This window comes from Ptychodera flava, chromosome 9, assembly GCF_041260155.1.
Source record: "Ptychodera flava strain L36383 chromosome 9, AS_Pfla_20210202, whole genome shotgun sequence".
In the NCBI taxonomy this organism is placed as follows: domain Eukaryota; kingdom Metazoa; phylum Hemichordata; class Enteropneusta; family Ptychoderidae; genus Ptychodera; species Ptychodera flava.
Genome location: NC_091936.1, coordinates 41,302,719 through 41,325,223, shown reverse-complemented (window position 1 = coordinate 41,325,223; position 22,505 = coordinate 41,302,719). Strand labels below are relative to the sequence as shown.

Sequence of the window (22,505 nt, the reverse complement as noted above, 5' to 3'; positions counted from 1 at the left end):
TTACAAATATTTTAATACCACAACATCATTATGAATGCCTTTAACATTACCCAAAATAAATTGGTTGTATTTTAAATGAAAAATATTCAAATATCTGTGTCTGGGTCATTCTGTTGTCACCATGTGAGTACCTTAAAAAATCTGTTTGTGACTTCTGCAATATTTCCCCTTGCAGAACCTCCGTGTTCTATTTTTAGGCCATTATAAAACATAGTAATGCGAGACTTGGAGTCTCTGTACCGTGTCATAGCAATCAATAAAACTACTATGTTATTAACATCCAGTGCAATTCAGCAAATTATTTGCCTTAAACTGGTCAGCAATAATGGCAAAATTTGTGCAAACTATCATATTTCTCACAGTTTTTGCTAGACTGTTTATGCTGTCAAGTCATACAAAGATTAAAATTTGTTGTAGGTATAAAATGCGTGCAGAGAAGGAGAGACACTGGGTGTTAAATTTGTCAATCCACACACAAATGTTGAGAAATAAGACAATTTCATACATGTCAAATACCATTATGGTCCTGTAGTTTTGATGGACACAATCATTTCATTAACCCTTTTCCTGCCAAGTCGGTGAAAATCCGCTTGAAATTCGGTGTAGCTAGAATCTGAGCAGCCACGGCCGTTATCCTGCCAAGGCGGTGGAAATCGGGCTACTTTTTGGTACCCCCTTTCCTGCCTAGTCGACGGAACTACGTGTAGCAAACCCTTGCTCGCGCTAGGGGTCGTTCGAGGACAGGTTTTGGGCGAGGAACGGCGTTTGCTCTCGAAATGGGTTCACAGAGAGTCCAACGACAGGGAAAGGTGCGGAAGCTACCCAGCCAGTCCCCCACCCCGGTGGGGACTGGTTTTTTTTGGGGGGACGAGTAGCGTACTTGGCAGGTTAGCACGTTGACGTATTCTAGCGGAGTTTGGGTTAACTTGGCTCTGAGGCACTACATAGATTGCGGCCGAAATTGACCGTCTCGGCAACGCTAATCTGTAAGGCAACCGCCTAAGACCGCCTCAGCTGGCGGTGCAATTTTTTGCCAATGGTGCGAGACGAAAATCACGGACTTGGTCCTGATTGACGGGAAGTGCGGACGGATTGACGGACTCGGCTTTCTCGAAGGCAACCGCCTAAGACCGCCTCAGCTGGCGGTGCAATTTTTTGCCAATGGTGCGAGACGAAAATCACGGACTTGGTCCTGATTGACGGGAAGTGCGGACGGATTTGACGGACTCGGCTTGATTAGTCCCTGACATGGAACTGATCCGAACGGACTTGAGCGACATTTGTGAAGGGTAACCACCGCTTTTAACCGACTTGTTACCTTCTCGAAAAGACTACCCACTCAGATGTCGGACGTTGTCGGCTGCACTTGGCTCTAGACGTTCAAGCCGTGCAACGAAACACACCGCCTCAGCCTTGCCATTCAGGAACATGGCCTCAAAATTTGATACCATTGTTCACCGACTTGGCGGCTGCGGTTAGGTGCGTGAACCGTTGTTCACCGACTTGTTACGCCTATGTTGTCCCTGTGAAGTTCGGCTAACGGCCGAGTCTAACGGGAGTTGGCAGACCTGTGTTGGTTTATACCGTAGTATGACCGACTCAGGTAGAGGTACCTGTCGGTATATTCCGAGTTTTACGCACTCGGGCGTCAATGACGGGTCGTCATCACCGCTGATGACGTAGACGTGCTGGCCACGTTATTTGAAGGAGCCATGTTTGCCCAACGGACGAGGCCGAGACAGCTGTTGACAATTTTGGCATCCTTCATCTTTGACCGCCTTAGTTGGGTAAGCCGCTCGGCAGGCGACGGTTATGACCTAAACAAGCCGCTGAAGCACTGTTCGTTGCCGTACAAGAACGAGACGGCCAGTCCATTACTGCTTAATGGGCGATCTGTCGGGTTGGCTTGTCACCGACTTGGATGACAATACGCCCTGCGCAGGCGTACTTAGAAGGGACATGAGGTTAAAGAGACGGGTTCCCACCCGTACTAAACATGGGCTTGGGCCAACGTCCTTGGGTGGCAGGTGCGCATGCCACGTACCCAGCTGGACGGAATGTCAAGTTGAGATGCTAATGACATTGACTATGTTATGCTAAGTGCTCGAGGGATTTGCATCGCAAATGAGTATTATTAGCATATCAAATGGTGCGGACAGGCAATTTACATGACAGGTAGGAATGTCAGCGCCGGTTGGTGGACTGATTGCCGTAGGTCCATTATAATAACAGGTGGATGCATATATTAACACCCCTGCGTCCAATCATGTCCAGGGCTTTGTTTCCCTGTGGCTTTAAAAGAGAGGGACCTGCTAGTCTGTCGACACTGTTCCAGACATGAGCTTGACGGACCGCAAAAGTTTTCTGAAGGCGAGCAGACGACTGAAGCTCAAAGATGCAGAGTCTCCGGGCGGTAGTGGTAGCGATCGTTGTGATGTCCCTAGTAAACGTTCTAAGAAGTCGGGCAAGAAACGCTCCCGTAAGGCGAAGCCATCTCCGGCTGAAAAACCCAGTGGTAAGCGTAAACGTAAGACCGATCGTTCTGCCGATGAGGATGATGACGGGTCACCGGTTGCCAGTGGTTCTCACCCGGCTGCTCCGGGAGAGACTACTTCACCTGCAGAGACTACATCTGCTCTTGTGGGAGATACTTCACCTGCACAGACTACGTCTGCTGCTGCTAGTGAGACAGTGAGTAATGAGACGGCTGATGCCATTGGTTCTCCCCCGGCTGCTCCGGGAGAGACACCACCTGTTGCTACTATGAGCCCTCATCCTGCGTCAGGAGAGGTTCCTGTGCCCAGTGCGAAAGAGCTTGAGTCCTCGTCATCAGCAGAGGCTGCCGAGCCCGCTCCTGCCATAGTTTCGTGTGCTGCGATGTCCCCGCCGAAAAAGATAGTGCGGAGGGTTCGTTATCAGGATAGCCCACCTGATTTTGAGCCAGATATGATCCTTGATGCCGCTACGGGCGAGTTCAGGCCCAGACGCCCAGACGACGGTGATATCACCGCTGAGTCCGACTCGGAGGTTGATGAGGATGCGCAGAGGACGATGACTTTTATGACAGGCAGTATGTAGGTGAGGCAAGCTCTGACGACGATGATGACGTTGCTGCTGTGTTGGCGGAGGACGACACCCCTCCTGTCTGGCGTATGTCAGAGACTACCGATGCTAATATATTTGAGGAGACCGATTTTGACCATGAGAGAGGACCGACTTTCACCTTGCCCAGCCACGCCCGTGAGCTCGATTACTTTTTTAAGTTTATTCCAGCTACACTGATCAGATTGGCCAAGGACGAGACTAATAAATACGCCAAATTCACCAGCGACATATCGCTAGGAAAATAGATAAATACTGGCGTAACGCTGACTACCGAGAGGTGCAGGCGTTCATTGGCGTCTTAGTCTGTATGGGTATCGACCGTAAATCATCAGTGGAGGATTATTGGTCTAGCGATCCCTTTCTGAGAAACCAGGGTATTTCTACTGTGATTACCCGCAGTCGCTTTCAGCAGCTTATGCGATACTTTCATCTGGCAGACCCAGAGAACGATCCACGTCGTGATCCTGATGAGGCACGCTGCCGACGTCGGTGTCAGGAGGATCCCCTGTATAAAATCAATCCATGGATGGAGCCCATAGTTGACCGGTGCGTAAATAATTATAAGATGGGTAGAGAGATCTCCATCGACGAGGGCATGGTGCGATTTAAGGGCCGTTCTAAATTTAAGCAGAGATTACCGCATAAGCCTGATCGAGACGGTTTCAAGATATGGCAGCTGTGCGACTCCACCACTGCATACATAGCTAACTTTGCACCGTACCTAGGTGTGAAATATCGGGATCGGACTGATGGGAGACGGCAGGAGCGAGGTGTGGTGAAAAGAATTACGATGGAGCTGGTCCAGCCATTCTGTGGATATAATCACAGCCTATTCTGTGATAGCCTGTTTAGCACGGTCGTTACTGCTAGAGAGCTGATGGAGACCGGGATCTACATGGTCGGGAGTTTTAACCGCCGTAATCGTCGCACCATGCCCCCTCAATTAATTCCGCCGGGTAAGAGGAAGCGCCTTCCTCTGTCTGTTGGGGATATGAAAGCCAAGACCAGAACGGACTCTCGTCTTAACATCACTGCTTATCAGGATAGTAACGCTCAGGTGCTGATCTTGAATACGGTCTATCCACCCTTGGAGTGCGTGCCAGTGGGGGAGGGAGACGAGCGGCGACAAGTGCCTCTGTCGCTGTATAATTATCGCCGGTACATGGGAGGCGTCGACCGAGCCAACCAGAAGCGCAAGTACTTTCACACTGGGCGCAAGAACCACAGATGGTGGACATATCTGGCATGTTACCTGATTGATGTTGCCCTGGTAAATGCATATATATGCTTCAAGCATGTACACCCTGATAGTAAGCTGACCCATAAGATGTTTCATCTGCGTGTCGGGAAACAACTCATTGGCGGTTATTGTGGGCGATCGCAGCCCAGTGTGAGAGAGGTCGAGGCCACTGTTTCTCTTGCCTCGTACATAAATCCACAAATCAGCCGATGCACGTTGTCAGCCGTTTGGAGGGGCGGCAGAAATGCTGTAAAGTATGTAGCAGAGAGGGTAAGACCACTGCGAGCGGACGACTGTCTGAGACGTCCAAAGGATGTAGTCTGTGTGGGGTTCATCTTCACGAGGGCGAGTGTTTTGCGGCTTTTCATCATCGCATGATGCTACGAGGTAAGAGGAGCATTGGCGTGCAGACCTCTACTCACACAGCCCGACGACACCCATCAGCAAGAGAACCCGACGTAAATAACGGACAGGGGACAGCTTCGCCTAACAGTGGCTTGACTGTATTCTGAACACGGACCATGATCACATTTTGAGCACGGTTGTGCCGTTTGTTTGTGCTTTACGATCCCGCTGATTGTAAATTGAAACACGGATTATTTTGTACAATCCCCCGATTGTAATCTTTGTAACACGGACCATGCACTCGGACGTCGAGACAGACTCTGAGATTTATTATTCGGCATAATGTAAATTATTCCCGAATAAAATACTATCTATGGATCGCATATTTTCGTTTTGTTTTGTTTAGACGGATTATTTTGTACAATTCCCCCTATTATAATTTTTGAAACACGGATCTGCCACCCCGATTGTAATTTTTGAAACACGGACCATGCACTCAGACGTAGAGACAGACTCCGAGATTTATTGTTCGGCATAATGTAAATTATTCCCGAATAAAATACTATCTATGATCGCATATTTTCGTTTGTTTTGTTTTTACCCCACTTTCGTTTTTGGCAGATCCGTAAGGACGCTATAGTAATGGATGAACGTGCGTTGTATCACGTGGGAGGGGCACAGCCCAACGGAGGCTGTGCTCGTGCGACGTAGACGTTGTACCAACCATCTGTCGTTGGGGTTAGTGCATAGAGCAGTTGCACTGTCCAGAGCTAAGGTGGTACAAAACTGCACCTTAGTAACAACTGCACAACTAACCTGTTAGGAAACGGTAACACTAACGAGCTAAGTGTTCACTGAACTGGCCAAACTACGTACACGCCTTCCTTCAATGGCGGAACTATGTCGTTGACACTACGTCAAAGCAGACTGCAATGTGCGACTCTTCCAAGTCGTTCAAAGTACGTGGCCAAGTGACACAACCCAGGGGAAACAGGACAGGTTTGAGGGTGCTCCCGCACCCATAGCACTAACCCCTGGGTCTTCTACTAACCCACGAGAGAGGTGACGTTTCCCCGGTGTGGCCGTGCGTGCCGGCGAACGAGCTTTACTTCCGCGAAAGTAAGCTAGAAAAGGGCATAAAAGTGCACGTCCCCCGGGGCAAACAACGCCCGTGACCTCGTCATTTTCTGGACACAACCTCATCAGCGGTTGCCCCTCTATACGGGCATGCAAAAATTTTTGAAGTCTAACACGTATATGGTCGGTAATCGTACCCCGAAAATGCGGTATTTTCCCGCCAAATGCCTGGCAGGAAAGCGTGCAGGAGAGCCTATCTTCTGTAGACACGGAAAAGGGGGCCGGTTTTGACCGACTTGGCAGGATAACGGACAGGGGCGCTCGGCAGGAAAAGGGTTAATATAATTCAAAATCAGTAATAAGATGTTTTACTTCACTTAAATGATAAAAACAGCAAGTTTTCGAAAATGAAGAGCCATTTTATTCTTTTCTCAGTTTCGTCTCTAAACTGATATCCACTGTATGTATAAATGCAGTGAAAATGAAAAAAATGCCAGATTTTTGGCCGTGCATCAATCAATTTCAAATTCTTGATTGATACTTGGCCAAAGATCTGTTTTGCATAATTGGGAGACTGCATAACTACATGTAGTGTACATAGCGTCCAACCTTGAATAGGGAGACCTGAAAAGTCAAGCTTCAATTGTCTGTAGCCACGGTAACAATGTTTATTTATGTAACTTGACTGGATAATCTTCTAACAAAGTGTAAGGGTGTACTTTATTTCCCAAAATAGAACACCTGTGAAGGACCACTATGCAGAATAGTCACGATTTATTCAGATAATACGATTGTGGAGGAAGATAAATATCAGTGTGCAGTACCTCAAGGGGTACACTTGACACCGTGTACTACAAGTACAAAACTTATCCGGTAGCAAAGGTCAAGACAGACCAGTAGCTAGGAAGCAGAAAGGAATGTTGGATTTCCTTTAAGCTATAAAGTACCATTGGCTAAAAATACCTGCTGCCATTTATGCACAGTATGTGTCATGTGATAGAAAATGTAAGGATAGCAAAATCATAGAAAATGCTACCTATAGGTTAGCAAAATCATGGCGAGTGTATTTGTAAAGATAAACCAAAAGTTGATAATTTCATGGAATCAACTTTCTAGTAATATTTCTATTGATTGTCCATGTCTCTCCTAAACTTTTAATGTATTTTTTGCGGCGGTGGTCAAACTTTTCAATTCTCCTTAATTGTCCAAGTTTTGAGGAAGTCATTGCCCATAGATTTTTATTCAAGAATGCATATCTCATGAATAGAATAGATGTGTAGGGTGATGTGCAACACAGATTAATTGTCACTTTCAAATTATTTACGATAAGTAACTGAATTCCATCAATACTGTGTGCCACTGTTTACGTTTGAAGCCAAAACAGTAAAATACTGTGATTGACTAGTCTAGTCAGTTACTGTATGTGTTAAAGCTGTTTTATTTCAATGTACTGTTAGTATAAAATTACATATGCTAAAATATCCTTTGATGTCAAAATGTATGAACACTCAGCTATCAAATTGACATCCATGATCTATGTACGAGTGCTACCCCAAAGAATTATTGTACGCATGGATTTTAAATTGACACATACAATCATGAGATCACTCAAACATTGATGCATAAGTCATGACACCATACTTTTCTTAGGGTCCATGATGAAACTAATGAATAACAGCATGCGGGTTTATACACTTAAACAACTTATCCGCTGTAATCCTTTTCGTCCTTCCACTTTGTTATTGAAATCACTGGCAGTTGAAATACAATTGGCTTTATAGAAATAGAGTAAGCTTTCATACAGATGAGGGATGAAAAAGTTAAACTGAAGAACATAGAGAAATTGAAAAACACCTTTAGTTAGTACCAAATGATTCAGCGATTTTTGGCTCAAGGCTTCTTATCTAGTATGCTGGTTGATTAAAATGACTCTGTCAGAGTAGCTATACTCTCTGTTTGGTACATGATAATCCCTTTATTCAGTCTGTGCTCACCTAGACCATTGTTGTTAGATTCACTCAGCATCCATTCCTCTGTTGCCATGGGAGACATATAGTTGAAATGATGTCACATCCATGCTGTGTACCAGTGCAATTTGTGTACCTGTCCATAATGGTACAATGTGTATCCACATTTGTACAGTGATCACCACTGAATTTCACAAAATATTTATTTTGCATTTGAATGATCCTTTGTTGTTCTTCAGTCAAAATTACAAATTTAATTTCAAGTATGCTATTGTTTTTTAAATTTCAATATACCGGTACCCTTGCATGAATCCTGCACCACTAACTGAGATTGATACAGAGTGTATTGATGACAAGATACTGAATTCAAAATTTATGTTACATCATATATTTCAGTTTTCATGTTTATAACATCATTTTACTTTAGAGCAATGTGCGTTGATACAAGAGGACAAGTTTGTACAAGTTTGTATATTAAGACATATATTGGCTCTCTCTACACTTCACTTAAAATTGTTTACTTAAACAGCCCTTAACTCGGAAAATTGAGACTATGATTATTACTGTAAAACAAAAACTAAAAGTGAAATGTCATAAAACGCCAGAGTTTCCATTATATTTATAAAGTTGTAATTTGTTAATATGAATAGGTAAGACAATACTCTACATTATGTTATATTATAAGGACTGGCAGGAAACATTTACGTTGTTATCAATGCTAAGCACATGTTGATTTACAAAATACATGTTATAGATGTAGGTGGTTGCACAGCTGGCTGTGTTGATACCGATTCACTAAAAAATAGTTTCAAGTTTGACAGCAGTATCAGAGGTAACAGCATAATGGCTGTGAGAGGGATCAATAGCAGTGCGCTGGAGGAGATATGCAAGTATTGATTCCCACCACTGACATCACTGGCAAATGAAAAGAACAGTAAATACAATTGATAAACTGTCCTCATTAACAGTGTCTTCAGTTCACACTCATGGTCTCTGTGGAATATCTAGTATACAAAAAAGACGTCAAAGTTGTTTTATTGTGTGTCCTTTTTCTTCTTGCCAAGTTCAGATCAAGTTCATGTCAGTTGTACATTTTTTTCTTTATGATCACTTTTTTAACTTTCTCATGCTTTAACCCCAAATACAATGTACCGGTACATGTATATGTGTATAGAGGTAATACAGGTACACATGTATTTTACCAGAAACTTAGGCTTGAGAGGGTCTATGTATTATTGGTGTCACATGAATGATAGGTAGATACTTGACATCTAGTTTGTTTACAGCAGTGTTCATAGTGCTACAGCTAGGATGACAATACCGCGTGAATGACAAACGATTCTCCATATAACTGTGATCTGCTGATTCTACAGGCAAATACAGTAATGACAGTGACTTACATGTATGACAAAGTTTAGTGATCATCTGCCTCAGGATTGGTATATTATGTATGTATGTACTGTAGGTGTATTATGTACATATTGTACATGTATTTTTAAGCCTTTGCTGTGAAGAATATATTAATCATAAATATTTGGATAAATTATTTCATTGTTTTCAAAAATTGTTTAAAATCGCTGAAATATTGACATCTGATGAGTGAGTTTTCACTGAAGACTTTTCAATGATAGCATTTGTTGGACAGATAGATTCATGTAGTTGTAACTTTTGGAGTACTGTTGTATTTTCCCTTCTGAAATACGATGAATGTTGAAAAAGTTAAAATGTTTGGTATGCTACATGTACATGTATAGTCATCAAGTATTTTCTCACTTTTAGGCTCGATATTAAGTACATGCATTATACATGTACTGTACTTTATTTCCCCAATGTTGTCAGTAAAAGCATTTTTATAATCAGTCTCTGATGCCAGAAATTTTTGTAGGTATTAAATTTGTTAATGCAGGCATATAATAGCACTATACGATATGTATGTATGTGTGTACAGTATTTAGTATGGGGTATCTAAACATCTATTAAATACATATTTTGTGATGTGATGTCCGATTGATAGCAAGTCAGCATTACATGTACCAATATTCCTCCTTAATTTTAGCTCAATTGCTTCAGATCAAAACGTTGATTGCTGATGGCAACTTCAAATATTTGAATGTACATGGTGCAGTTACAACTTATGTGTATCTTATTATAGTTCTGGTTGCCAAGGGTGTACAAATTTCAGTGTAAAGTAAATTTACTGTACACTTGGGTGGTGGCCTCGGGTGTACAGTAACACTTCAGATTACATGAAAGGAAAAAACTTATCATTGATGAATTAAAAGGTGATATAAAACTAATGTCGATACAGTGGCCTTGGTGAGTTGAATACAAAACATTCCATCAAAGGAAATTACAATATAACATAAAAATGATGGACCCATGTAATTTTTTCACACATCGATAGCTTCAGTGTCAAACAAATTGTTGTATCCTGAACATCTCTGATATTCATTTTGCTGGTTTGACCTACCTTAGTGAATTATGTCTTTATCGGCACTCATGCATATGTGTACACGTCTACATCATCCAAGAACAATTTGTGGTCATCCTAACCCTCCTCTCTATAAATCTCTGACATAGACTCTTTGAGCCTGCAATGTTTAAAACAGTAAAAGTTGCTCCATGACCCGAGTGAAAATTGTTTTTTGAATCATTACATACCTCATACATTGTACCGTATATTGACCATCACACACCGCTACAGAATTCAGTGGTAGATGTAACTTGTTGATGAGGAGGCAGGCCAATTGTCATCACTTGACTGAAAGTGACCTAGAACTATTTCCATCTTTGGGACAATTTCAGGATATCAAAAATATCAAATGACACAATTTTTCATGAAAGATTGCATTTATTCCTTCAGCTATTACCCTACCAAGTTCATATGTCGCCATCAGGTCAAGTTGGTTATAACAAGTGAGGCATAACATGCCCCAATGTCCCCTCCATAACAAACACTAGAATAACAAAACAAAACAAAACAAAACAAAACGAAACTAAAACTGGAATATCTGAAGGTCCCTAAATACCTAGATTTTCATTTACTGAACCTGTTACAACTTATCATGCCAAGTATGTGAGATTATGAGTAGATAATGGCTCAATACTGTTTTTCACCGACTGATCAGATGTTGAAGTGATACTGAGTGGCAGGATTCTATTTATAATAAACACCTCAGAGTCTCACATATTTTAACATCCTGAAAATTATATGTAAATTGCTAACCATAAAATGAAATAAATTGCATACTTGTAACAATGATTCAAATGTATTGACACAACATTCAATGATGAAAGTCATTGTTTTACAGATTTTGTCTTTTTCCCCTTGTAGCAAGAGACCAAATATTTTCTCCCAATGTCGTGCAAATTGTCACTTGCTGTCTGACCCATACATGTACATGTAGTCCTCTGTTAGGGCTATAATATTTGATATGTACATCAAAATACATGTATGGAATGGAAGCTTTACATCAAGGAGAGCTTTTTATTTTTGTTTCTTACCTTTAAGATTAATTGACAGTCCATATGTAGTGCAAACAGCAGTAGAGGATCTCAATCACACCCAAAACTATCACAGAATAACCACTCTCGACAGTGTCAAAGAATTGAAATTCTGACTCAATCCAAATACTTTTTATCTTTTTCAAGTTCCAAGATGTCGGAAGCAGTGAAAGTAATCGTTCGTTGCCGACCCCTCAACGAGAGGGAGAAGAGTTTGAAATGCAAGGTGGTGGTGAAAATGGATGGCAACAAGGGGCAGTGTGCAATACAGAAACCAGATTCCAATGATCCGCCTAAAATGTTCACCTTTGACGGAGCTTTCTACACAGAATCCACTACAGAAACTATTTATAATGATATAGCCTATCCTTTGATTGATGTAAGTATGACCAACAGTCTCTATCTTATCAATATATTTTTACAAATTAATATAATATTGTTGTAAATACATTCATTCCTGTCCTGGGCGTATTTATATCATTCATGGTTTAGATACATCATAAGTCTTACTGTGAACTGTGCATTGAATTATACTTCAAATATGTAACCTGGTTTTCCGTGCCAATAGAAACAGTTCTAACCAAAAGAATGATGTATTTTTTTGTTTAAATCTTCTATAAAGTTGATCCCAGATAGTTTTCATGTCTTTTTTGCAATGCACGTTGGGCCAAGGTTAATTTGAATGCAATTCAATGTGAACAAGCAAAGGATTGAAAATTTCAAGGTTTTGACATCATAAATATGGAAATTCAAGGTTATAATTTCAACAGATGTTCATATTTTTTTGTAATAGCCCTTTAACAATGTTCCGGTTTAAAATCAGTTACGTTTTACTGCTGTGTTCAACAAAATTCTGTGATAAAAATAATTCAGAGTTCATCAGTGTGTGCGATACACTTGCCATTTATCAAAGCAGAATATTGAGCAATTTGTAATGTTGAGTAAATAGCCATGTTAATGGCATGCTATTATCCTCATATATCACCCTAATGTCATTCTGTGAATTCGTAATTTTAGATTTCATAATATTTTCCCCATTTAGTTATCATCAATTCTTTAATTTTATTTTTGATTGTATATATTTTATTTTATTTTATCTATTTTGTTTGAAATGCTGATAATTTGAAAATTTTCCTTGCCAATGTTTGAGACTTGAGTATTGTTGCTCACCATGAATTCTGACCTTATCTCATCATAGTCTAGTAGCATTGAGAATCAGCCTTTGATAGTCCTCTAGCATAATGCATAATCTGTGCTAGTATTTACATCTAATCTTCACTTACATGTAGCTTCATATCAGCAACAGTGTTTGCAAACTCCTCTGGGCCCTGTATTGATTTGATAAAGAGCAAGATAAATTGACAGTCTCTCATCGGTGGAATGCCTCCGAAATCCACTCACAGTATTGTCTGCAAACTTATTCGTCAGTCATCAGGGCTGACTTATAAATTAAATGTCATACCAGCATGTAAATATTCAAAGTTATCTTACAAGGTAGCTAAATCAACAATTCAATTCAATTCCATTTACACACTTACATAATACACGCATTTGTTGTTGAAAGCCAATTAACGTTGAAGAATTTTCAGTCAGTTATTTAAGTGATTAGATTTTAATCTATTAGCTGTACAGTATTTCCGAATGATAAAATCCATGGTTGTCAAATATATGTAGATAATACTGTAATACAGCATTAAATTCTGAAATCATTCAGTTGACAAGTATTGGTGTTGCCTAGAGATAATATACGTCACTTCAAATTTATTAATTTATAATAAAATGCTGTTCTGCTATGTGGACAAAAAGGCAGTTTTACACAGGGGACAAAAGTAGTTTTGCACAAGGGATATTACTTGACTAACATGTTTCTGTAAGGACTCAGTAAATTTTGATCTAATTTCAGCCAAATTGAGTTTATGCCCATACATTGTGACTCAATGTCTAGCCTTTAAATTGATGCAAATGCGTGTCCATGCAAATGGCCTTTTAATTGCAAAACACACAGTCAGTTTTTCCATTCTCTTCTATTGTATGTGAGATGTGCAATGCATTTAAGAAAATGATGAAATACCAATTCAGCTATTATTAAAGGATTACCATATATCTCCCAAGGGACTCGTTTCATAATGGATGTAATAGTACAATATTTACTGACAAATTAGAAAAACCAGTTGAGGTGTAATGATACAAATACAACTCTCCAGTGTAAATGTCATCCGTGCATTGAAAGGTAGTACAAAATACACCAATCAAAGGTTAATGCATCGTAATCCTTGATAGATTTCCACATCAATACCAGAGCTCGAAATTAGCGGTAGTCCCGCGTCCACAGACTACCAACTTTTCCCTGTGACTACCAAAGTCCATAAAGTGGTAGCCCACACGGACTACCAAAGCCTGGGACATGAAATACTTGGCGTGTGATGTCCGTCACTTTTGGACGATCTAAATGCAGTCAACATGTAGTTTCATTTGTTTGAAGCAATTATCCTTGTGAAGAGTTTTTTTCTGGTGACTATTACAATTTTCACTGCTATAATGTTGTTTTCACAAGATGCAGAGCGTTTGATACTAGAATGTTGAGCAGCTTTTCCGTGTGCAGTCTTTGCATACCAGTTCACACTAAGCTGTTGATCGACAGCATACAAGACGTACTTGTGTCAAGTTTTGGGGTTTTAATGCTGAAATGTCACAAAAATTTCACTTCTATATCAAGAGATAGTGTAATAAGTTTGATTTGAAATAGTAATATAAAACACTGCGCTTGGAAATCGTGGCTGAGTTTCGCTATGGTTGTCGATCAGTATCAATGTATTACGTTCTGTACAGAGAGACTCGGGTGTAACAAGGCATGCCAGTTCAGTTCATAAAGATCATGAGAATATTTTTTTCTGTTTTTCTTTACTAAAGTTACAATTTTTGGATGTATAAGCCGATTTAGAAAGTGATAGGAAGTGTTACAAATGTACAAACATAAGCATAAATTAAGCGTTCGTGACACATAACATAAGTTTTACTGCTGTTTTGTGTTGCTGAACCGGGGTCTTATACTGGGACGAGCATCTTATCCCTAAACCAAAATATTCATGGACTACCAGCCATTGTCATGGGGCTACCAACTTCAGAAAATGGTAGCCCAAGTGGACTACCAGGGTAAAAAGTTAATTTCGAGCCCTGAATACTAACGGTACTGCATTTACCCCAAAAAGAAAAATGTAGAAAATTGACAACAGGGCCAGACTTTCCAATGAGAACGGGATTATTGAAATTCCAACTTCCTGTGAGTCAGACACAGCTCCTGTTTGAATTTTAATCTGGTCTAGGCACAAGGTTTTTTCCAGACTGTATAATATATCAGCTGTGACACATTTCTAGTATCAGTGTACTGCTTCAGTGGATCTAAACAGCATTTCAGCACTGTACATCCTACAGCCATTTCTTATTAATGTATTCCTTCTGCTGTCTGTCTTGTAATATTACCCGTCATATGCAAATCATCTGAGCACATAATTGGCTACCTACAGTATTATAATACATGTAAACACACTCACGCGTCATACACTATTCATGAATTTTCCATGCTGAAAACGGACGTGACATTTGAAGCTTTCCTGCTGTTCATACAAAAGCCTTAAAAGCAATGCTTTAGGGTTTATTACTGGACACATAAATAGCCATGAAATCTTACCTTAAAAATTCAGGTTTTTGATTGGCATAATTACGCAGAGATGGTTTCACTCATGTAAAAAGCGTAACACTACAGCCTATTGTGTATTGCATTTGTAGATTGCTATCACGCATACATGTAAAGGATCTATCCCCTATATTTGTACTGCTATACACTGACATATATACGTGTGTATCACAGAGTTTGAAATATAAAATTTTTCACAAGTGGGAAGATACACAATTCAGTATACACATATCTTGCTTTCAAATAGAAAAATAATCAAGGAGATGCTCAGAAATTAATATTTCTCATACTTTTCACCAATAATATTTGATATAAAACATACATGATCATGCAATTTTGTATATATTTAAAGAAAATGCACAAAAAGCCAGTATAGAAAACAAGACTAACAAGAGTATGACCATTGCTTTGGCAGTACAGGTACTGTATACAGCAAAAACAGAGTGAAAAGGCAAGGCCTTCTTCAAATTTAATGGAATAACACTAAAAACAAAAATGTTGTTTTTTAAATCTTTAGGGTGTGTTGGAAGGTTACAATGGTACGGTCTTTGCATATGGCCAGACTGGGTGTGGAAAATCCTTCAGTATGCAGGGCATTCAGGATCCCCCCACACAGAGGGGAATCATCCCCAGGGCCTTTGAACACATCTTTGAGAACATCGGAGTGTCGGAAACCATGAAGTACTTGGTACATGCATCCTACTTAGAAATTTACAATGAGGAAATTCGAGATCTCCTCTCTAAAGACACAAAGAGGAAACTTGAGCTGAAAGAACATCCAGAGAAAGGTGTCTATGTCAAAGGTGAGCTTATTTGTTTGGTTAAAAACAAATTAACCTAACTGCAAAATGTCAAATGAAATTTCAGTGGCCTATTTTTGGAAAAGAAAAATTGAAAGTCCACAACCTACAGTATGGTACATTTACATCTATCTACTTGAATTTCATGTTTCTAATTAACCCGTCGCTTTTCAAGTCTGACATCATTATTTGCCATGATTCTCACAAACAGCTGATTTCTCGGAGTTGAATATTCAATTACAACATACCCATCTCATCATCTTATTCTTCAATTTTAATCCAAACTATTAAAATTAAGCTGTTCAAACATATGATTTTGAAATAATTTTCAACATTGTTTGCATGAGGTGTGTCTTTTCTTCCAGCGTGCCATAAATGTCTCAACAATGCACCCGGTGGTGAAATTCATTACATTTTAATGTCCAATAACTGTCTGGCATTCAGTCCATAGCCCATGCAGGGAGAACATAGACTGTTCTCAATGCAAGGGGACCTATGACCCTACATGACCTTTGACCTGAAATCTGACTCAATTTCTAGTGTAAATCTTACGTGTCCAAAATTCAACAAAAATAATAATTTAAGGGAGGCACTCTCGCTTAAGGTCAAGGACAGTTTTGAACGTAACATGATTTACTTTTTATGTTGTCAGACTTATCAATGCACAGTGTACACAATGTAGCTGAGTGTGAGCGTATCATGGAACTCGGTTGGAGGAACCGTGCCACGGGTGCAACACTGATGAACGCAGACTCCTCCAGATCCCATTCCATCTTCACCATCCATCTTGAAATGTGTGAAACCGACGGTGAAGGCGAAGACCATATACGCGCCGGCAAACTCAACTTGGTTGATTTAGCTGGTAGTGAAAGACAAGCCAAAACAGGTTAGTGGTGGTGACACTGTACCCTTGCTTTTCAAAATTCTGTCACCATGTTCTTGGTAAGGTCTTTTCAAAGTGTATACATCAACATGTAAACTAGATGTCACGGCATTGGTGTGACTTAGGTGTCAACTCTCTCTGTAATTCACTTTGATATTTTCAAGAATTAAAAGACATCAGTAAGGTGTATTGAATCATTAGGTAATCCCTTCTATCTTGGATGATTTTCACTTCCTTGAACAAAACAACAAATGAGCCAATAACATCATGATCTAAATGCTCAAATTCTATGTCTAAGAAGATTGTTGTTATTCACAAGTAAAACTACAGACTGTGAAACTGATTATACAGTCATTGCTTTTGTCTTTTAATAAGAAAAACTTCATATTGCGCTATAAATTTTTATTATAAGACACTTGTTTTGACATCAAGGCAGCCTATGATTTAAATTACCATATCTGTCTATGATGAGTTGTTTAATGGTAGAAAAGTTGTCATCTTAAATTCAAACGTAGTGCTGATGTCATTAAAGTTGACTTTTAGATTTTAAATAGGAATTCTAATGGTTTGTAGTGTGATAGGCACTTCAGAAAAGTGAATGCACTTCCACTGACTGCATTTATACATGCATTGTATGTGTTCAGAACAAGTGTCCTTACATTATACAGTAAGTTGCACTTTGACCCAGAAGACGGCCCTCGCAGAAAGTCCAATATTCCACTTTGATTCTCAGTATGCCAATGAAGCCCAGCTGTAACATGTGATCACCTCTTTCTTTTCCAGGGGCTACTGGTGACCGCTTGAAAGAAGCCACCAAGATTAATTTGTCCCTGTCAGCACTGGGTAATGTCATCTCAGCATTGGTGGACGGCAAATCCAAACATATCCCTTACAGAGATTCCAAACTTACTCGTCTGCTGCAAGATTCACTTGGTGAGTCAAAAAATCCCTTTCTGGGAGGAATATTTCATTACATATATCCATGATTTCTATGCTAGATTAGTACCGACGCTTTGTGTGAACTTATGGTTATGTTTGAAAGCATTAATACATGAATCTTTTCATTCATAAATCTACATGTGTCACCAAAGTAGTGTGTATTATTGACTTGTTCAAAAGATGAAGTGATCTTGGGCACACAGCTATACTGCATAAACATGATCATATCATAACATCTTGTACTATGTGTGTATGTGACCAATATTCAGGAATGTAGAAAATTTTGATTACAGGTGGCAAAAATGAAAGTACAGGCAGTTAAAAGTAGTGTATGTGCACACAAATTTTATGCAAAATGTCCTAAATTTTACTTAAACTAAATTTTCACAGGCAGCAAATTTTAGCTGACAGCCAGTTGTTTTGCTGGCTGCCGGCTATTTTCTACATCCGTGAATATTGGTAATGCATGCAACAGTTGTCTGGAAAACTCGAAGTCGAATGAAGGTCAATGAACATTTCTATCTTTCTGGCCACTACCAAGGAATGAATGTTGGCATGGCATAATATGCTGTAATTTCTCAAGCCATGGAATTGCGTCAAGCTGTACAAATGAAACATAATAAATCCACATATAGTCAGTCATATAACAATGATGCCAGTGGAGGGCGCTATGGCAAATACATATATTTGTGCTCATACATGCCAATGTACTTACACACAGCAAAAAAATTGTACTGTCAAATGGAGGTGTACATTTTCTGAGTTTTGTCCGGAAATTGTGATCTTTGATTTAATTTTCTGTTTTATTGACAGGTGGGAACACCAAGACACTGATGGTGGCATGTCTGTCACCAGCTGACAACAATTACGATGAAACCCTCAGCACTTTACGATACGCCAACCGAGCCAAGAACATCAAGAACAAACCAAGGATCAATGAGGATCCCAAAGATGCACTGCTTAGGCAATACCAGGAAGAGATCACCAAGCTGAAGGCCATGCTGATGGGACAGATACCAATGCCTGAAGGAGGCTTCACTAGTAAGTCAACTGCTCAGCTTTGTTCATTGTAAGGGAACGTATGTCTCTGTTTCTGCACAAAAAATTGAATTCATATCAGGACATTATGTAAAAGACATTGCTGATATGGTCGTACTGTTATGGAGATGTTTAGGATATTCAAGGGCAAAGCAATCAAATTTATAGTTGTCTGTGCAAATTATTCAGTTGACTGTTCATGTTGACTGTACATGTATAAGCAGTGTTATATTGACTGTGTTATGTGTCTTTTACATGTACCGATATGTATATTGAAAAATGCATGTTTTTGTTTCAGAAGTCTGACAAGTCACTCGTATGTCACATAACTATATCAAAAATCAAAGATTCTAGAGAAAACAATTTGTGTGAACTACCGTAAGCAAATACCGGAAACAGAAATAAAAATTTCAAGGAAACCAGTCACAGAAAACTATGGGTGCATTCATTTTGTTGAGGAAAATTTTACAATTTTATCCTTAGATAAGCATTTGCCAATATTTTCTTCTTGGAGATTTTGGCCTTTGAAAGGCACTGTAAAAAGTTTAAGCATTTTACATGTGCAAATTAAGTCAACTGATACAATTACGGGTTTCATTTCCACCTAACAAACACCAGTAGATTCAGCCAAAAGTAGCAATACTGGTGCCAGAACTTCCAATGCTACATCTGAATGTGACCATAAAATACCTGAATTGCCTCTGAATTTAGTCTCACTGTAGGTTACTATAGTGCACTGGATCCTACATTTGGACAAAGTAATATAATATTACAATCAGCCTGATTGCCATGATAATTTGTGACACTCAGTCTGGTACCATTAGATTTGCCCATACAATCTCATGAAAGAGATAATCGTGTCTGAATATAGACCCTTTGGCAACTGTATGGACTAGCATTTAGTTAGCTCTTCAACTTCTAAGAATTCATCGGTCTGAAAATGGACGCCACTTTCAAGCTCAGAAACCTCTGCTTCAAATCTGATACATGTAACCCCTTACACTGTGCCACTATAAACCCTATTTCCTGCATAACCTCCCCCAAATGCCAACCACTTCTAATCGTTATCCATCCTTTTGTCTTTTTCCCCCCTTCCTTCCGAAAGATTTAGATGAAACTGGTGGTAAGTGAAGGATCGAGAGATCGGTGTGGTGTTTTGAACTGCACGAAACTCTTACCTGGAACTAATTTCTACCTACTTCAACACACTGTGCTTGTCTGTCTGTATATTTCTTTAACATCCTGTTGTTCAGTGTAGGACCAATGCCTTGTACTGTTGTGTATAAGTATATGTCTGTGCAGTTCTGTGTCGCATCTTTTCAGAGAATGGTCACTAACCGTGTTGAATTAGGAAATTTGGATTTTACAAAGAAATCACTCTTTTTCCGCAATGCACAGAGCCCTGTCTCAGTTTGTGATTTGCCCAGGTCTCTGCTTTGATGTAGAGCCCTGTCCAGGAAGTGCTTTGTCCTTGTTGGAAAAGGTTGATTACTTTGTGAGTCTGGAGATACATGTCAAGGGATACCTGTCATCAAAAGTTCCCAATGTCAGATGAACAAAATGCCCACATGTATAACATCTTATTGAAATCTTTTACTAACATTACAAATTTATGCCAATAATTTAAACTATGGCATTCTTGCAATCAATGTTTTCTCAAGTTTATAACCCTAAGACACAACGTAATGTGTCTAGCTCAACTGGTTTAACCGTTTCACTGCCAAATTTTGGTGCATACTGTCTATATAAAATACCATTAACAGTGTTAACCCAGTCACCACTGTGGTTTGTCCCAATTATATTGCTTGCTATAGCAAAGTTGGACCTGTGTACTGGGAAATGGGGTGAAAAGGCTTTAAAAAGTAGAGCTAGACCAAGTGTTATGTGCAGAGGAATTGGATGAAAGGATCTATCTATCTTTGATTTAGTTCCAATTTTTAAAATTCAGAAGATCTCAAAATGAAATCATGATAATTTCATTCCGACAAGATTACAGCAAGATAGATGTCTAATGTAACTCATACCTACAAACCATTTCATACCTGCAAACTGTTTCATACCTTCAAACTGTTTCACGTATTAACAAAAAAATCCTGTGAACCTTCAGCATCTAACTCACCCAGACAACTTCATTTTCAGGACCCAAACTGCATCTTTACCCAGCCATATCATCCGATAAAACACATCTATATCTGAATTACAGGGACTCTCTGAAAAATTCTGACATGAAAAGTACACCACTCCACATCACATAATATCTCAGATTTCCACTCAATGGCAGAACTAAGGTTTCTGCTGTGGGCTTGAACACAAAAAATTGACAGAAAGGAACTTTTGATGAAGGTCTATAGATCAGAAACATAAGTACTAAGTCTTGCACTAACATAAACTCACATGAGAATGTCACTTTTCTGTCTTCTTGTTTGTAAACTCACTAACAGGCCATGACTGTATTACAAGAACTCATCTGTCTTTTGTGCAGTTAAAAATCCCAGTGCTCCATCGTATAAACTGGAATAATAGAAGCGTGTGTTTTTCTATTCATGATGATAACGATAATGCCAGTATATTTCTCATACAGGACAATATCATTACATACATTTATAAATATACAGTGATGTTAAATTGTGTTCGTTAAATTAATCGTAAATGGTAATATGGAATTTTGGAAGATTAAGAAGTATTTTATTCAGTAATTATCAAAGTCAAAACTAATCAAAAAGTATAATAATGCATGGTGTGTATAGCTGATACATTGTCTTTCAATGAGTAAGTTTTACTTCATGTCATGTGGCTGTAATGCATGAATCCAGCGGCTGGTGACTTGTAATTGAATTTCAATGTTGAATGTGATTTCCTTCATGAAATGACAGAGGGCCAACTGAAAATGCTAACACAAGCAAAAGTTGTGAACAAAGAGGAAGAGCTTGAGCAAGAAAAAGAGCAAATTCGACAGGTTAGTGTTTCTTGTTCATAGAAATGTGTCTGTACAGCTGTATGTCAAACAGTCTGGCAGTATATATGTGTGAGCATGTGTGTGTGTATGTGTGTGTGTGTGTGTGTGTGTGTGTGGTTTTGTATGTCTCTGAGTCTATCTGTGTTAAAGTAACTTGTCACCACAAATTTGCATATGCCACATATGGTTACAAGAGGAAAGTCAGCCATGTTTAGTAGTAAAATATCATAGCAGCACAGATAGTTCGGCATATTTTTTAATCAGTGATTAGGTACCACAAATACAGTTATCAAAGTTCCTTTCAGCTACAACTTTCCCATGCCCCACAAACATGCCTTATCTCAACATCGAAAGCAACGTGCAATATGTAATCTATTGATGAGATCAGAGTCATTAAATATCAGGGGCAATCTATGGTTCATATTGATACCTGCAAAAATACCATAGAGTTGAAATGTGTAGCATTACCCACCAGAAATGTCTTCACATATACCCACCCTAGCAGTGAGTGTGCGCCCACCCTAGCAGTGTGTGCCCAAATACCATTGTATTGGTCATTGCTGTGGACTTTTACTTGCTTTGTTAGCATTGCAAACAAACAGATAAAATCATAAAGTGTGGCCTGTATGAGCCTGCTTTATTCACGTTACGACGCCTTTATTCATATTTTTCTGTAATTTTGATGACATCACCAGGAATATGAAGACCGTCTGACTGAAATGCAGTCCAAATACGAAGAAGAGCAACTGAATAAAGCAAAGTTACAAGAAGACATTGAGAGGTTGAAGGCACAGTATGAAACGAAAATGGAGAAAGTAGAAGAAAAGTACCATGGAGGTGTGTAGCATTGAACTTTACCGGTCAAATCTTAGGGGCCATTGATAATTAAAAACATGCACACTGTAAACGCAACTAAGTGCGTTTGGCGCAACTCCCCTCCCCCTCCCCTGAATGAAA

At 39.4% G+C, this 22,505-nt stretch overlaps 1 protein-coding gene across 4 annotated transcripts in view; it reads left to right on the top strand.

Annotated features, from left to right (window-relative positions):
* Positions 1-22,505, top strand: part of LOC139141016 (osmotic avoidance abnormal protein 3-like) — a 36,665-nt gene that overhangs the window by 3,775 nt on the left and 10,385 nt on the right. For 2 of the 4 annotated variants that reach the window (XM_070710580.1, XM_070710578.1), the window contains exons 2-9: positions 11,386-11,617; positions 15,450-15,735; positions 16,385-16,618; positions 17,399-17,548; positions 18,368-18,595; positions 19,698-19,715; positions 21,466-21,548; positions 22,244-22,385. In XM_070710580.1, coding sequence (XP_070566681.1) covers positions 11,393-11,617; positions 15,450-15,735; positions 16,385-16,618; positions 17,399-17,548; positions 18,368-18,595; positions 19,698-19,715; positions 21,466-21,548; positions 22,244-22,385 — 1,366 coding nt within the window. In that variant the 5' untranslated portion in view covers positions 11,386-11,392. The remainder of the gene's footprint in view (positions 1-11,385; positions 11,618-15,449; positions 15,736-16,384; positions 16,619-17,398; positions 17,549-18,367; positions 18,596-19,697; positions 19,716-21,465; positions 21,549-22,243; positions 22,386-22,505) is intronic. The other 2 variants (XM_070710581.1, XM_070710579.1) reach the window with 1 other exon arrangement.